Source organism: Xenopus tropicalis, chromosome 1, assembly GCF_000004195.4.
Source record: "Xenopus tropicalis strain Nigerian chromosome 1, UCB_Xtro_10.0, whole genome shotgun sequence".
NCBI lineage: Eukaryota > Metazoa > Chordata > Amphibia > Anura > Pipidae > Xenopus > Xenopus tropicalis.
Genome location: NC_030677.2, coordinates 76,079,272 through 76,097,639, shown reverse-complemented (window position 1 = coordinate 76,097,639; position 18,368 = coordinate 76,079,272). Strand labels below are relative to the sequence as shown.

The window sequence follows — 18,368 nt, the reverse complement described above, 5'->3', positions numbered from 1 at the left end:
CCTGAAAGACATCATGTCAGTGTCTTTTTCTTAAAGGCCATCAGGTATGTGTAACATATTACATTGAATAGGACTGGCAATGAAGTATAAAGGACATCCAGTGTTACAGTGGTTGTTAGGTAGAACAGCTACACTCTATGCAAATAGAAAAAGATTAAGCAGGGAAAAAAACTGGTATTAAAACAAATAGAAAAGGAAAAAGGGGACAGGAAATCATGTCTTTACAAAGAGTAAGCCAATCATACCCTAGGGAACTTCTTGTCTCATTACCCTGGTAATTTTGAAATATAATAGCACTACTGCTGGATGAGTCGATAAAGCTGGAGTTCTCATTTTTCTGTGTTCAGCAGCAGCATGAATGTACAGCGTCTTTTAAAGGAAATTGTTGCGCCTGCTAATCTCTTTCAAGACGAAGCCAAGTCATAGTGTATGTTTGTATGATCAGTTTTGTTATTGAGCACATAATAGCTCTTTTCTGCAGGTACTGGAATAGGGAAAGCTTGTTACTATGAGATCAGGAACGTGGGTGAAGTATTTCTTACAAATCTCTCACTGTGCAACCCGGTTTCAGAGCAAAGAGAACATTGCCAAACGGATAACTTGCTGTTAGAAAAAGAAAAGGGATATAAATTTCAGACTTGGAAATGGTGTGCAGATATCATTAGTAGCTTTAATGAGCCTGTAATCGTATTACTTATGTGCCAGTTTATGACTAGGCCTGACGAATCACTAATCCTATAAACAAAGCCGTTCATGGACATTCAAAATATAAGGATTGTTTTTGCAAAATTTTGCAACGTCTTTCTAATATTTTAAAACAGCCAATTATTCTAAAGCATTGGGATATTTTTTAAATGTATAAAGTGTTTGAAAAATAGGGAATGTATTATAGCCATGGGAAGAATTAGCACTTGCCCTCCTAGTAAAGTTATGTTAAACATACAAGAGTACTTATGGGTAATGACACACTGTACATTTTGTTACATGCACTTCCTTCAGAGCGGGCATCAAAAATTCCTTTCCATTGGTATCAGTGTGAATCACCACAAATAAAACATTGCCTAATTTTTAGAAAATGCAAAAGATGAAGTTCTGGTGTTCTTAGTGACACCAATAGAAAGACATTTTCAGATGTTTTGTCACAACAAAATGTACTGTGTGCCATTGTGTTGTCATTTCCCAAATACTCACCTGGCAACCATACAAATTATATCCAGCCAGATCAGAGTGCCCTAACAAATAGTTATTGGGCAATTTCATATACCCCCCCCCCCCCCCACAATAGGCTACCATCTTAGTGTATACATTTTGTTAATGTTTAACCTTTGTTATAAAGTCATTCAAAAATCCTAAAAACAAAGAGCTTAGCCAAAAGTTTAAACCAATGCCTCAGATTACCTCAGTTTAATTGTGGCTGACTGTCTCCTTATAAATTGAGTGGTGATAAATACAAGCCAAGTATTACAACTATAGCACATAAGGTAAATATGCTAATGTAGGTCCTGTAAATAAGGTGGTTTATTGGGTCTCTTTAAACCATAAGCCTTTACTCTTCATTAAAAAGTAAGAACTAGAGCCACTGTCAAATGAATAGGCTTAATTAATCAGTTTTAAGAAATGAAAAGTCAGGAACCCAGTGCATCAGCGGTAGCTATTGTGTCACCATCCAACCAACATGGTGAGTCAGAAATGAGAGATTTGGCACTGTGTATTGTAATTTAGCAGACAGCTGTGACTTCTCTAAGAAATGTGTTTTATTAGATCTTCAAGGCTGAGAAATTGGGAGAAAGTCTTATAATGTGCAAGGGGGTACTGTTGTAAATAAGGTAGAAATACTAAGACTTTGTTCCTTAACTGGAGGTCTAATAGAAAAGCAGTATAGCACTATATGTCATTTTCTTTGTGCCATCACAAGTCTCTGAGAGTTGCCTAATATACTTTGTCCATATTTCCAGCAGAATTGGTCAGTATTTGGTCATGTGGTCAGAAGAGTACCACATTGATGAACCGATGCAATCCTTACCTGGCAGGATTTTTAAACCTGTCCAATAGATAAACCAGATGATTACCAGCCAGATATCTATTGGGGAGACAGTTGGGGGGGGGGGGGCATATGGGCAGATAGAGATTGTTCAAGTATCTTTATTCTACTCCTACATCTTTAAATGCAGATACGATTCAGTAAATACAGAATCTGATGATGTTGGTGATGATGATGGGAAAATGGTATTTGCTCATACAGTTTGTGTATAGGATAAATGATACTGCTCTGGCAAACACTCGTGGTCCTCTGTGATTTCTCAGTTCATTTTACAAATGTGAATGGAAATGATCCCCTGAGGCCTAATTAAGACAATTCTAATCTTGAGACTGGCCATGTAAATTAATTAACATTTCCATTATTGATTTTGCATTTGAGTCATGTCAAACCTCCTAAAGGCTCATTAAACTGTATTATATTGCAATTGTATCCAGGGCAAATTCCTATTAGGCCAGTCCATCAGAGCAAGCACTAAGAGTAACTGAGCTGTAACACCCCTCCTTTGCTCTCCCCACAGATTTTGTTGATGGGAGTATCCACTACATGGCATTGCTTATTTCTGTGACTGTCTGCAGCATCATCCTGGCCATTATTCTGATATTCTGTTACTTCAGGTAAGAGGAAATCAGTCATGCTTCTGTGCGTTCTACATGTTTAATGGTTGCGTATTAATCACTGAATTTAATTATTACTCGTTCAAGTGTTCTACAGTGTGAGAGCTTTAAATCTTAAGTTCTGTAATTATTACATAGATAATTTAGAGCAGAGTTGGGGCACCTGTGTTCTTCAAGACTCCCAGCATTGAGATGGACTGGGAGAACAGACAATGAAGTCAGGTCTTTGATAACAGTATGAAATTATCAATTAAACATGCTGCATATATTTCCGGTGCATGTAGTACATGTGACCTCCAGGCACTACTTCCCAAACCTTGAGGCCGGTCCCACTAGGGTTACCCAAAGCAAAAGAACTGGTGTCAAGTTAGGGTGAGGTTTGGGGAGAATGCCTATATATACCTGCTAAATCATAGGTCATGTGCAAATCTGAGGGTCATCCACAGTCTGCCCCATTTATTGTTTTTCTACTGGGCACAAGCTCTATTCATTGAAGCCATTCAATGCACTAATGTTTTCATATGCCTATAACTTTGCTATGAATAAGATTGCCACCTTCTCTAAAAAAAATACTGGCCTTCCTGCATTTTGACATTTCGTATTAATAACATCAGCATTACTTTTTTACTGGCCTGGCAGGAAAATACCAGCTAAGTGGCAATCATAGCTATTAGCTCTGGGGGGCTCTAGACAAAGGCAAACCTGAACCCCAATGTAAAAACTCTCTGTTTATCTTATTCTCAGATAAACAATTCCTTACGGGTTGTTATTTTTTTTTTTTTATAACTGCACAATCCAATATTAGTTAAACTTGGAAGTGTTTCTCTTGAAGTTATTGACCTATCCAACTGGTCATCAAATAATAATTTCCAAATCTTGGGTGTTACTTAAACTGTAAATAGCATGTTTTCTGTCATCATAGAGCTTTGAATTGCTGTAGTTAATTGTAGTAGTCATTGAGTACTGGAAACCTTTGCTAGGGAATATTTCCTTTGTTCATGCAAATGATCCTTGGCTAGGTACTCTGTAAACATGTACGTTCTTACATTTCTAGGTATAAGCGACAGGAAGCCAGACCCCGTTACAGCATTGGAATTGAGCAGGATGAGACATACATTCCTCCTGGAGAGTCACTGAAGGATCTCATTGAACAGTCACAAAGCTCAGGAAGTGGCTCGGGGCTCCCTCTGCTGGTAAGAAAGCTGTAGTATACAGTCCGGTTTTTGATGATTATAATTTTCCTAGCTAAAGCATATATGTTGAAGAATATATGCATGCTAATAACATTCTAATTGAAATGATTATTTAATCATAGCCTTAACTAATGTACAGTACATACTAACATGCAGCCCTAACACAGGGTCTTCGGCTTTCTTTTTTATTTCAGCCTAAACTTTGCCTTTACTCTATACAGTGATAATGGATGGGTATTTAGACATGGCAGGATTGGTGCAAGCAAAACAGTTTGAACTGTAGCTTAGTAGTTAAAAATGGGCCTAGCACTGGGCACAGGGTCTTCTAGTTGAGATGCTAAAGTGCAGAATAAACAGTGATGTTGCACATGGACAACTTGCTGGAATTATGGCACGACTAATCACTCTGGTGTGCCAAGTAAATATAGTTAATGCTGTTTTATCGCTGTTCCTTTTTTTCCCAAAGACCCCCCACTACCATGCGTTTATACCCATCCCATGGTATTATACCCTTTAGAACTGCATTTAAAAGAGAATTTTTTATTTAACTGCTTCACAATAGACTTTTCCATATTAACTAAAACTTCAAATCAAAGTGTTTTTTTTTTTTTTAAATAAAACTTTTATAGTCTTGGGGGGGTTGGGTAAGAAGTAAGAAGTTATCTTAATCTAGTGATGTATGAAATTGTCACCACTGTTTTCATTCCTCCGCCACTATGCAATAAATCATCTCATCCTGAGCTAGGTAAGAGTTGATTATAGCTTATCTGACAAAGTCTGTTTGATAAATGGTTTTCTTCTGCACTGCCTCAATCCATGGGAATGCCTGTTGGCCACTATCTCTCTCACTGAATTCTGGATTCTTAAACCATTTTTTCCCTGTTTGTGTTAGCACTTTATAAATATGAGGTATATAAAACAGAAGCATTTCCCTACAGCCACCATCATATTCATTTATTGGTTGTGTGCCCTGTATTTGCTATGACTGCCAGCTTGCCCTAATTCCATTAGGGCCTAACATCAGCAATAGGTGATAAATCACCAGGCTGTTTCCCACAGCAACCAATCAAATTGTTGCTTTTGTTTAATAACTTGTAGGTGAAAAACTTGATTGTGTTAAAAAAAACAAAACTTGATTGCAGCTACAATTGGATTGTTCCATTAATTTTTTAAAAAGTTACTGTTTAAGAAAAAAACTCTAAAAATGAAATACTCTGAATGTTGAAAATAAATCTTCTATTAGACCTCGCATTGGTGGGTTCTTGCACCAATTTCTTGTGCCGTTGTCCCTAGAGTACTTAATATGGTTTAAATTTAATTTCTTTTATAAGTTGTATCCGCATACTTTGTTTTTAAACATTTGATTTACAGATCATTTTATACACTGTCAATATCAGTCCAGGTTGTACTGTATATACAGAACGAGCCTCGCCAGTCACTCTTGGGAGGAAACACAAACAATGTATAAAATAAAATACATTTTACTAATATTTAATCTTAATTCATCTTATTTCAGTGGGTGGTCAATTTTTGGAAGAACTAAGTAATCATTTGTTGGTTTGGTTCTATTCACAGGTCCAAAGGACAATAGCAAAGCAAATACAGATGGTGAAGCAAATTGGCAAAGGGCGGTATGGAGAGGTCTGGATGGGTAAATGGCGAGGAGAGAAGGTGGCTGTGAAAGTGTTCTTCACAACAGAAGAAGCAAGTTGGTTTCGAGAGACAGAAATCTACCAGACTGTGCTTATGCGACATGAAAACATACTGGGTAAGGCACTGCATATGACCAAAATCCAGTTGCTACTTTTAGCATTAAAGGGAATCTCACCATGTCTGTGGTCAGTGCTAAAACTGCATGTAATAAAGTGCTTCATAAATAATTCTGTTGAAGAAAATTTGAAGTAAAGGTAAATCAGGAACTGGGCAATTTGCCACTGGTTGTGTTGTAGCTGGGCCAGTTCAGTCTGGCAGCCGCTGATATAATCTTATACAAGTGTGGCAGCTCTGTGCTGCACACAGGATGAGTATAGCAGAATATTACTTGCTTTATTTTTGGTCCATGAATTAGAGCTTTCTTTTACTTTGACTTTATGTTTGACCACCGTGAATGAAAGAAGAAAGTAAGGCTATAATATTTTATTCTGCAGTACTTTGATATGTTAATTGATAGACAGGTGATTTTATGTTATTTGAAAAGTGAAGCCTCCTCCCCTGGTTTTAGGGGCAGGCTAGGTGGCCGTCATATTAACAGGTCCCTAGGGGCTACCTGCTTTTTGATGATTGACCTCAGCTTTAAAAAGCAAAGGTGGTGTCAAATTGGACTTCTATCTCTTTAGGACATTCGATGTAGTGGCGAATTAAAAGACCTCTTAGGATTCATCCTAGGACAATTCTGAGGCTATCCCTATATATCCAAGATGTTACTTCAGTGGCTGTAAGGTCATGTTTAGAATTAAATACATTTTGAGTTCATCTGTCATCAGTAATTTAGACTAGTGCCAAGCAATAGTTATTACTAGCAAGAAATTATACATGTTCCCCTTATTTTAAGTATCCTCTCTAACCCATAATTTTACACACTGAAGGTGTCAGAGGAAATGCTTTAATTGCTTTTGGTAAAGTACCCCTTTAGCTGCTATGTATCATTGGCAAGTAGCTGTAAATCACAGATTAATCCTCACTTTATAGACCTTTATAATACTGTTTAATAGCTTTATCACACCACAGGTACTCAACCTATGTCATTCAGACAGCCAATTTAGCACTAAGCCAGGGCTTACAACCTCACTGAATTATACTGTTCCTTCCTTTATATTACAGTTTTTTTTCTGGAGTATACATTTCTGGACAGTTCAGGAATTAAAAGGATTTATGAATATGTGTAGTTCCATCTAGTGTGCAAAGATTATAATATCAAGTATTTCAGCTTTCTAAAATGTGTCTTACTAAGGAAAGATGTTTGCAGTTTTTTCCATATACTTTCATTGAAGGTAAAATGAGGGGATAGGTTGCTGTGCAAAAACCATTCTACATATTCCTGTTTATATGTACAGGTATGGGACCTGTAATCCAGGATGCATGGGACCTGGGGTTTTCTGGATAAAGGATCTTTCCGTAATTTGGATCTCCATAACTTAAGTGTGCTAAAAAAATCATTTAAACATTAAATAAACCCAATAGGATTGTTTTGCCACCAATAAGGATTATTTAAATCTTAGTTGGGATCAAGTACAAGGTACTGTTTTATTATTACAGAGAAAATTAAAATATGTTTTGAAATTCTGAATTATTTGTTTAAAATGGAGTCAATGGAAGAAGAAATTTCTGGATAATGGGTTTCTTGATAATGGGTCCCATACCTGTACCACAAAGGGATACTCTAGTCCTTGCCTTAATTCAGCACTGACCAACACTTAATCTGCAGAGGTTCGGTTTAGTTAATGTAAATATATAAACTTAATGCTGTCATAGACAGCAGTTAAAGGGAATGTCCACCTTCATATTAAAGGGATTCTGTCACTGAAAACATGGACAAAATGGAATCATTGAAATCTGTTTTTCATTTTTAAATTTGATGCGGGCTAGACATATTCCTATTTTCCCATGTGCCCTCAGCCACGTGACTTGTGCTCTGTTAGATTTCTGCTGCTCTGCAAGTTGGAGTGATCCCTCCGCCCCCCAACAGCCAATCAACAGAATAGGAAGGTGGCTAAAACTGCTCCCATGCCCCACTATGATATGAGATCACTCAGCAGTAAAAATCCAATTCTGACTCACTTAATACATTTATTGGTTCAAGAATAAAATTTTAAATGGTAGAGTGAATAGTTTGCAATGTACACAGTGTAATTTAGAAATAAAAATGATACCATAAAAATTATAGATATGATATATATGGGAAGAATGGTGGGTTCCACCATTTAGAATGCTGTGCCCTAGGTCAGAGATAGATAAATCGAAAGAACCTGCCGGGTTATAACCAAGACACATTCCAATGAAACCTCATGACATGACTGCCCAGTTAGTTCCTTTGAGAGGACACATTTTCTGCCATTCTGCTGGATATCTTTGTCTGCTTTGAAATCCATGGCCTACCCCCAGCTGCTGTGAATTTAAATGCAAAAGTAGGTTAGTTGAAGATGCTTAAAGTTGATAAAATCGGAAAGGCTTTGAATTTAATGATAGTAAAAGGGTTTAAACTTGTGTTTACTGCCCAAGGTATTATGCACCAGAATTTTTGTCTAGAACCCAAAGCAGCTAATGCTATCATCACTTGAAACCATTGCATGGATGCAAATAGAATGCCCTTAATAAGCTTTCCAGAAAAGACACATTCAATTAGCACATTTGTAAAAAAAAATATATGAAAAGCGGTTTTATATCTGGCATGGTTTTTAATGAGTGACTATGTACAAAATTAATTAGACATGCATGCTATTAACTAATGAAGAACTGGAAGAGCCAGAAAGCAGATTTAATGATAAACCCTTGTGCAAAAGAAAACATACACACTAGCACAAGTCTAATGTCTCAAAATAAAACGTGCCATGAGTGAAATGGAAGTACTTTAATGTCAGCTCTTTAGGTGATGTGCGTCGGTGTCATAAACATCTGATTCACTCTGCTGATCCTGTGCAAAATTTTACTGCTGGACAAAGACAATAGCCTTCTGTTAATTAAGATGACTTAATGAGCCCTTTTTATGGAGCTATAACATTCAGTAAACAGCTTATTACTATACCTCAAGGATGAGAAGGGAAATTAAGTGTGTCTGTATATCTGTATATATACCCTGTATGCACCCCCTGTATATATATGTCATAATATGATATTTAGTTATTTCCAATTCAGTTCGTTTTCTAGTCATTTGTATGTGTTAATTTTTCTATTAGACTATAAAGTATGGGAAGCATAGCTTATAATTTGCAGTAAACACCCAGTGTCTATATATTCACAGTTGCCGTTTAAAAGACGTGAATAGAAAATCAGGTGAAATCACTACACAGACTAGTGTATTGGGAAGCATATCTGTGTACCTCTGGCTGTATTCTGCTGGGCCTATAACTGTCCACATAGACAATGGGAATGGAAAGTGGCCCTGTACCAGGTTCAGATTGGATTCAAAATAAGCCCTGGCATTTCAAATACACAGTGGCACAAACAGCCCCCACAGGCCCAATAAATAGTGACTGTCTGTAGCATCTTACAGCAGCCCCTCTCGCATTTGCCAGGATACACATATTGCCAGTTCGGGCTTGACCTGTACCTTATACCAGTCACTTCTTAGCTTGGCATAGTCTCAGCTACCAAGTAAATGCCCCCAACTGTGTCTCCTATCCCATTTATATTCTGTAGTTTCAAACAGTTTTCCCCTTTGATCAAAGGAAATATGTTTTTTTTTCCTATTTTTAATCAGCGTTAGGAAATTTCAGCAACATTTTTACCCATTAGCTACAATGTATAAATATTTCTAATGCATAAAAATGATAGATCAGTCTGAGGAAAATGAGTTTTGATAACAAACCACTAATGGGCACTAGTATTTCAAGGCTAATGCACACATTTAAATATGCTTTGCTATCTTTCTTGTAATTCCTTTCATATCCTCAGTGTAATGTGCTATGATAGCTGTGAGAGCACATGCTTTCTGTAATCATAGAGCCATTTGGGCAGCTTGGCAGCCTCGTGCCTACCATGACCACATGTAGTATATGATATGACATATGGACAAAGTGGGGGATATTATTCTTGCCTCTGAGAGGCATAACTCATTCTGACAAGCTTGTGTTTCACACACCATGAAATGTCAGCAAGAGAAAAGCAACATTTTGCTCCAACAACATAAAAAAGCAATATAAATATTTTCAGTGTTTAATAAGCTTATGGCTGCAAATTGTTTCTATTGTATTGCTTAAAGCATTTATCAGGGAATAAATAATAAACCAATTTTCCACTTTGTCAGCCATAGTGGGTGTACCCTGCTAGAACTCTCAGCTGTTCAGGGCTGTTCTGGGCTACCTAGTTAACAAAACTGGACTCTTAACTTTATAGCCAAATTAGTGGACATGCACTAAAACATTTTCTCCCTCACTGCATTGTGAGCTACAGTTACCTCCTTATTTTCCAGTTCTCATATACATTGTTCCTTTTATTTGTGAATGCACAGATATTAACAAATATTTTACCCCAGACTTACAGCAGATGGCGATCTCTACCTTTTAATTCCTTTTTATACTTTCTACAGTACTATATGTGTGTCTGGGTATATATATTTATATAAATACAATGTTTTTTGCTCTATATCAATCCCATTTTAGTACCCAGTTCACTTGAGTATATATTTTTTCTGCATGGAGTTTTAAAATAAACCAACAGTATAATGTTTTAAATAATCAAACAATCAAAGAGAAATATCTCTCATATTACTAATATTATATGATTCAAGCGAGTCCTGTGTGTTTGAGAGATGTTCTATATATGATCCTTATTTGTAACATATCATTTTGGCTTATTTTGCAGGCTTTATTGCAGCTGATATCAAAGGGACCGGGTCATGGACTCAACTCTATTTGATTACGGACTATCATGAAAATGGCTCTCTCTATGATTACCTGAAGTCTACCACCCTGGATACAAAGGCAATGCTGAAGCTAGCCTATTCAACAGTTAGCGGCCTCTGCCACCTGCACACTGAAATTTTTGGAACAAAAGGAAAGCCAGCTATCGCCCACCGGGATCTTAAAAGTAAAAATATACTGGTGAAGAAAAACGGAACATGCTGTATTGCAGACCTGGGACTGGCAGTAAAATTCATTAGGTTAGTAATCAGAGCTAATTAGGATTGTACAAAATATGTTATTTGGTCGTTCACTGAAGCGTAACTTTAGTCTGTCTAATAACTGTCACATCTCCGCCATCCCCCTCTTTTTGTCTCTTTACAAAGGGTCAAGGAATGTTGTAGCACAATTCATTATAAGCACACATCTCTACTAAGGAATATGCAACATCCTTAGTGCACACTAGGGAATCCTTGGAAGAGAATTAATTACTCAGAACTCTAAAAATGCTGAATTACAAAAAGATTAAAAGGTAGAACTTTAGATTTTCCATTATAAACTCTTTAAAGTTAATGAATATTGGCACTGAAGCACGCACATTGGAGATTGACTTCTTATTTTCTGAAAAGCAAAATATTTACTAAAATGAAAAGATATCAGGGTCTATTTACTAAGAGCAGATGCAAGTGCAATGCATGCTAATGGGTGCAAATTTGCTGGTGCAACTTGTGCCAACATGACAGCAACTCTTGCACTTCATACCAGAGGCAATGATTTGTGTTTGGCAGTGCTGGCACAAGGGAGGGGGCAGGTTGTATTTTGGCTCCCAAAAAATGAAGATTCTCCAAAAAAAGGTGTAAAAAGCTGTGCAAAATAAATGGTAAATTTCACCATCCAAATGCCAGATTATAACTGGAGTTATTTTACATACATTGTGGCGGAAGAAAAAATTACGCTTTTTTTTTTTACACAGCATAATAAATAGGCCCTTATGTATGCATTTTTTTGCTTTTTGTATAAGAGATACCTTACTTGTTTTGGTACAGTTATAGGATCTGTTATCCAGTAATCTGTCATACAGAAAGCTCCAAATTTGGAATGGCAATCTCTCACAGACTCCACTATTATCAAATAATGTACCTTGTACTTGATCCCAACTAAGATATAATTGATCCTTATTGGAGGCAAAACAAGCCTATTGGGTTCATTTAATGTTTAAATGATTTTTTTAGTAGACTGAAACTTTGGTGATCCAAATTACAGAAAGATCCCATATCCAGAAAACCCCAGATCCTCAGCATTCTGTATAACAGGTCCCCAAAAAAAACCCTGCACACAAATGAGAATCAAATTGTTCCATCCATTTTGACTGAGGGTGAAAATCTTAAATGTTGTGATAAACTGGGAAATAAAGTCTTTAGAGACAGTTCCCATTGACTTGCAGAGAAACAGTTTCATGTGTTTTTTTTAATAAATCCTTACTATTCAGGTTTGCGTTTTTTGTTGCGTTTTTTCCTCGAATCTAGCAAAAAACGCCAACTCCAATTTTTAAAAATCTGCCCCTTGTGTAACTTTGTGTAACTAAATCACTGGTGTTAAACACTCACTAAAAAGTATTTAAAAATGGAAAATAAGTAAGATGTTTTTAGTACTTAATTTCAAAGTACAAAAAGGCAAAACTGATCATAGAAATTCTCATCATTTTATTGTATTTCAAGTATCACAAGAACAGTAGGATGAAGTAGGAGAAACCCCCTTTCTTTGTTTAAGATCAAAGTCTAGTGTACAATTCAGAAAAAAAAATTCTGTTTCTCTGTTCAGTAAGATTTCATTGTCATAGCTGTCATTTGAGTTTAGTCAAATGCTAATGAAATGTCAGAAATTTAACAGCATCCCCACTGAGTTCTGTGTCTAATTGTGGTTGTGCATTTGAATACTTAAATCTTGCCTGGGGAAAGGAAGCCTTTCAACGGAGTCCTGGGTTCATGCTGAAGAGCTATTGTTATGCACAAGGTTGTCCTTGCCAGGCTAAATATGTGTATGGCCTTGGCACGGTGATTGATTTTGGTTTTGCTTAAATGCACAGCCCCCATTTTAAATAAATATCCCCTATGAATGTATAATTGATACCCTTTAATGGAGCAGCAGAATAGGATCTATAAATTTAGAAAGACTTCTGCCAAAGCACAGTCAGGAAAAAAAATCCATGCAGGTTTTTAAAGTGCCTCAAACAATATATCTAATAAAATGCTGGTCCACTTAAAGGCATCAACAGGCCCAGCAATGCATCTGTTTTTCTTAAGACCAATAAAACAAGCAGTTATTTGTGTTAAGAATATATTATATGTAATGGTAGGTTATATTAATTGCAGATGCTACTTGTAGAGGATATTCTATTGAGAGAAAGAAGCAATGCATGGTTATTTATGTGCAGTTCTAGTTAAAGTGTAGGGCAGTTATTTGTCTGCTTAGGCCATTGTGTATTTTTGCTTGGTGTCAGCATTGATTTCTGGTGCAAAGAGGAAGCACTTAAGGCAGAGTCTATTTTATACTGATGTAGATATATAGCATATATTAGCTAAACGTTGACCACTGCAGCTGAACACGCATGTTCTTTAATGAGTGCATACCTTTTAAAATCAATAGAACACATAAAGTTAACACTATGAATGATCTACATCACATATGTCAGATACAAGGCCCATGGGCCGAATCCGGCCCACCTGGCTGTTTTATGTGGCCCTTAGTGTGTGTGTCTGACCATTCAGCCTGATCAATTTCCATTTTCCTGACATAGTAACTAAGACTAAGTATCTTACTAAGTATCTTCATTAAAAATTCAGCCCGCGACTTCACCTGTTTTTTAGACTTCGCCTCCCTTATGTGATTGAGTTTGAAAGTGGGTCAGCATTCAAGAGTTCACATGGCAGTCTGTTGGATAGAAAACTGGAATTGTTATAATTAGCCCCTTCCCCAGCGGAGCTTCAGAATTAAAATTATGAGTCCAGTGCTGAGAGACAGCAGTGCTAACCATTGTGCCACCATGCTGGCCATATTCACTCACTGGTACATTACACTGGTACCTTAAACGCTACTGGTAACACCCACTGTTATGATAAATAACAAATGTTGTTCATTTAAATAATGGTTTCCATCTTTAATAGTCAAACCTCACCAACACTGCATCATCAGAAGCACAGGGCAGTCTAACAGCAGCTTTCTGATTAACCTGTAGCCATAATGTAATGGTGGTTAAATGGTGAAATGCTGATAAATAGTAATAAAGACAGAAAAAGGGGGGAGGGGGGTAAAACCATTGAAATATTATCAAACAGACTTTTTATAGCTTGAGTTTAAATGGAAGTCCCTCCTCTGTCTCTTGTGCTATAAGTGCCAGATTTGAACATTTACCCCATTCTCCCATAGTCCTCATGTTATCATCCCAACACCCTTCATACAATTTATTCCATAAGTTCCATAACAGCTTCTTTTAACATCTCTATCCAGCTTTTTTGCATCTTTCACTTCCTTGAGTATTGAGATATTTGAGTTTTGTGCTAACACTCAGTTTTATTTTATGCCCTGTCTGTGATACTGCATAATTAACTATGTATGGAAGCTAAAACCTGAAATATGCTGTGGTTGCTGTTTAACTCCCAAGCAATAGGCTTCTATAACACTGTATTTATTATATAGAGACAAAATGCTAACATCTCATTCTTCTATTTTGCTCTGTAGTGACACAAATGAAGTGGACATTCCGCCAAACACCAGAGTTGGTACAAAGCGCTATATGCCTCCAGAGGTGCTTGATGAGAGCTTAAACAGAAATCACTTTCAGTCCTATATCATGGCAGATATGTATAGCTTTGGACTCATCCTTTGGGAAGTAGCCAGAAGATGCATATCAGGAGGTAACTGACTTAACATCCAATTTCTACTACCTTGAATAGATGTGCTTTTGCCTTCAAAGAGAACAGACTAGGTTGAGTTTAATACAAGCCGATTGTATAAACATTTCCAATCAATTAGGATTAAACACTATTTATGAGGCAAGACACTTTTCTCACAGAGAAGCGATATAGAAGCGAATTGCCCATGTGTGGTGCCAGGTGCTTTCTATTCATGTGAATAGGAAATATGCTATCAATATCAATATTCTACTGTCAGTAGCTGGGGAACATTCTGGAATGGACAAGAAAATACTCCCGAGCTGTTCACTCCAGCCAGCAGTAGCTGTGGCCATAGAGAGACCTTTTCACATGAATGGGAACCATCTATCTACAGACAGAGGCATTTTTATTGCCTTGGTTCTTTCTGAAAAGACCACAGAACACCTATATTATTTATCAGACTTTAAATGGACCTTCTATTTTACAGTTAACCTCACTATGGACAACCTTACTATGTATGTCTCCCCCTTAGTTGTATTTAATGGAGAATCTGTCCATGAAATTGAGATTCTTTCAGGTGTCAACAGCAGGGATGTTTGTCTTAAGGAACAATGAAACCTGTTCTGTAATCACTTTCCAGTTATTTGAGCTTGGTTTCACATACAAAAACATGGTAGGTAACTTGTCAGTTCTTTTTTCAGGTATATTGGAGGAATACCAGCTGCCCTACCATGATGTGGTACCTAGCGACCCATCTTATGAAGACATGAGAGAAATTGTCTGTATCAGGAGGTTTCGACCTTCATTTCCGAATAGATGGAGCAGCGATGAGGTATGGAATTCAAAGTGCAAAGCATTGTGGCTTTAATTGGACATCATTGCCTTTTAAGATATTTGTATGGAAAGATAATTTCTTTATAACATAGGCTGTGGAAAGAAGTTAAAAAACAATGCATTCTGCATTGTGCAAGTAATCCATTAATGATATATAAAGTCAGAGTCATGGGAAAAATTCAATAGACACATGGGCTCTGTGAATGGGGGGGCTCTGTGGGCTAATTCTTAGATTCCAATAGAAGAGTTGTACTATTGAAAAGAAATGTGTAGTATAAAGTAAGTAAACTCTATATAAAGTGCTCAAAACTTATTGCAGTATTTTATGGATTGGATTGCCAGGTGGGAAAAAGTCCAAAATATGGTTGACGCTGTACTCAATACTGTAATAAAAACAAGTGCAAGGTGAAAAGTAGAGTTGTTAAAGTTGCATTGCCATTAATATATTAATTGCACTGGCGTGTTAACTTGAGAACTTGATGGGGCTTATTTAATCTAAATCTCATATTACTATGCAGGTTCTTAGTACTGTGCAGAAGAGGCTCCATGTTAGTTCCTTGCAAGATAAATAATTAGATTACTAGAGCTCAGATTAACAGTCTATGCAGGGGGATTGCCTGAGCACAGGTAATTTAATCTGCCTCGCAAGAACCAAAAATGGAGTAGCTTCAGATTCCCTATTTGCCCTGTTTAGCTCAAATACCTAAAACCAGGGATCCCCAACCTTTTATACCTGTGAGCCATATTCAGATAGAAAAAGTGTTGGGGAGCAACACAAGCATAAAAAAAGTTCCTAGGGTGCAAATAAGAGCTATAATTGGCTATTTGGTAACCCCTATGTATACTGGCAGCCTATAGAAGGCTCTGTTTGGCTTTACACTGGGTTTTATGCAATCAACATTTGCCTCCAAGCCAGAAATTCAAAAATGAGCACCTACTTTGAGGCCACTGGGAGCTACATCCAAGGGGGTGGGGAGCAACATGATGCTCACGAACCACTGGTTGGGGATCACTGCCTAAAACCATAGATTTAAAACAATAGGCAAAAATGATGTTCCTCCCAATCCCTTTACATTCACTCATGTTGAACAGGGTTGATATTGCTCCTTTAAAGGTGAAAAAAAAATATTGTTCGGTTAAAATGCTTCAAAGCAACTTTTCCTGTTATTAACATAACTAATTGTAACATTTTCTCTCCTGCCGTAGTGTTTGAGACAGATGGGAAAGCTCATGACAGAGTGTTGGGCTCACAATCCAGCCTCACGCCTCACAGCTCTGCGAGTAAAGAAGACCTTAGCCAAAATGTCAGAGTCTCAAGATATCAAGCTTTGATTTAGCAAATTACTATTTTAATGGAAGCTGTCGGAAATGGACTTTATTTTCGTGACTGAAAATCCTGAGGAGAAATGAAACTTTTCTACATTGAACATCTGTGTTTACCTTGAATCCCACGGACTGAGAGGATAAATGTCTAGACGATTGAATCATCAGGGACTTTTGGATAAAATTCCAAAGGCTCCATTACTCAAGCTGGTGTGCATGTGGAACATAGTTTCAATGACTAGATACAAGAATTAGCACGTGCTGCTTTCTGTGAAAGCCATAAAGTTTTTAATGTTTGAAAAAGAAGACTGTTTTTTTCTTCAATCTTGTAATAATTAAAATGTCCAATTTAAATGTAATAATGCTATATATTGTTATGAAATAACTGAGCATAAATAAGGGTACCTGAAAAGAGATCAAAATAACCATTTGCTTTTCATCGTTGAAAACCTACGTGTAATTGTTTAAATAACGAGATGAAAAATGTCTGTCCAGCCTTGAATTCACTTTCTGCTAGCCTAGATTTGTGTCATTGTAATATGTTTCTGACAATATATTTTTTTAATAAGACTTTAAGTTGAACATAAATTCGACTAGCTATGTCTTTTGTGATTTATATGAAGCCGGGAATCTTATTCAATATAGAAGGATAGTTGCTTCCAAAGTAAGGGGTCATGGGAATGTATAGTACGGCATACAGTTCAACTAGACATAGCTTGCTGAAAGGTGGGCAAAATATGCTCTCTATATAACAAGGTTGTACCACCCACATATTCCCACTGAAAAGAATGGAAGGTAATATTGGCTAATCTTGTACAGTTTCTCACTGACCAGGGAGGGGGCTGAATGGATCAAACTCGCCCAATTAACAAGCAGATCAGTATCCATGGTACACAGATATCTTCCAACCAGTATATAAATATAATATATATATATACACACACACACACACGAATATTTCTGTGCACTGAAGTTTTGTATTTATGTATGAGATTATCTTCCTAAAAAAAGTCTTCTTGTTCTTATACAGGTAACCATAGGTCTGTTACATTGACATGTGTGGTAGGAAACATTTTGAATGGTATGATATATAAATATATTGAAAATCGCAATACTGTGAGTTTGTGCCAGCATAGTTTCATGTGCAAGAGAAACTGTTAAAAATGTAATTGCTTTGTATGAGGAGCGGGGCAGAAGCCTAGACCTTGGGGTTGCAGAGAATGTGATATAGTTATGTGATTTGATGCACTACAGTACAAAAGGTTACCATTTGATACAGTACTGCACAGAAGGTTGCTGATTAAATTAAGGAACATACCATTTGTACTTGGATAGAGAACTGGCTGAAAGATAAATAACAGTGGTGATAAATGAAATATTCTCTAGTTGGACCTTGAGGTTGCGGAGTACTGTGCCTAGTAATGTTATGATAGCAGATTCGCTTAATGCCTTTAAAGAGATAGTGACACCTGAAATTAAATTGTTTATAATATATATAATATATCATTACACTGTCTTTGCATGAGCTTTAGTATGTTGCCATAAAAGTATTTGCCTGATGCTTTTACATTATTACCTATCTGATGCCCATGTCCCTCTATGAGGGGGCGGCCATATTTGTGCAGCAGGTGTCTGTTAGCATTAGAAGCTATAACTGACAGGTTGGGAAGGAACAGTAAGTCTGGCAAAACAGTCTGGTTTAGGAACTTCAAGTAACAATGACTCACAAAAGCAGGCCTATCAGTGAAAATGATGAACATGACCTATCAGTTATTTTTCATGTACGTATTTTGAACATTAGTTTTTTTCGTGTCAGTATCACTTTAAGAAGGACTTATATATATATATATTGTGACGTGTTGTCAGCCTGTACATGTAATTTTTTGGGGGAAATGAGCTATGGGAGGCAGGTA

General features: G+C 36.9%; 1 protein-coding gene across 6 annotated transcripts in view; it reads left to right on the top strand.

The window, feature by feature from the left end:
* bmpr1b (bone morphogenetic protein receptor type 1B) overlaps positions 1-17,048 on the top strand; it is a 244,543-nt gene extending 227,495 nt beyond the window's left edge. For 5 of the 6 annotated variants that reach the window (XM_031902001.1, XM_012965653.3, XM_012965656.3 and 2 more), the window contains 7 exons: positions 2,559-2,655; positions 3,710-3,848; positions 5,424-5,616; positions 10,368-10,665; positions 14,144-14,319; positions 15,000-15,130; positions 16,339-17,048. In XM_031902001.1, the coding sequence (XP_031757861.1) occupies positions 2,559-2,655; positions 3,710-3,848; positions 5,424-5,616; positions 10,368-10,665; positions 14,144-14,319; positions 15,000-15,130; positions 16,339-16,464 (1,160 nt within the window). In that variant the 3' untranslated portion in view covers positions 16,465-17,048. 6 annotated transcript variants of the gene reach the window in all.
* Positions 17,049-18,368: the final 1,320 nt, after the last annotated feature.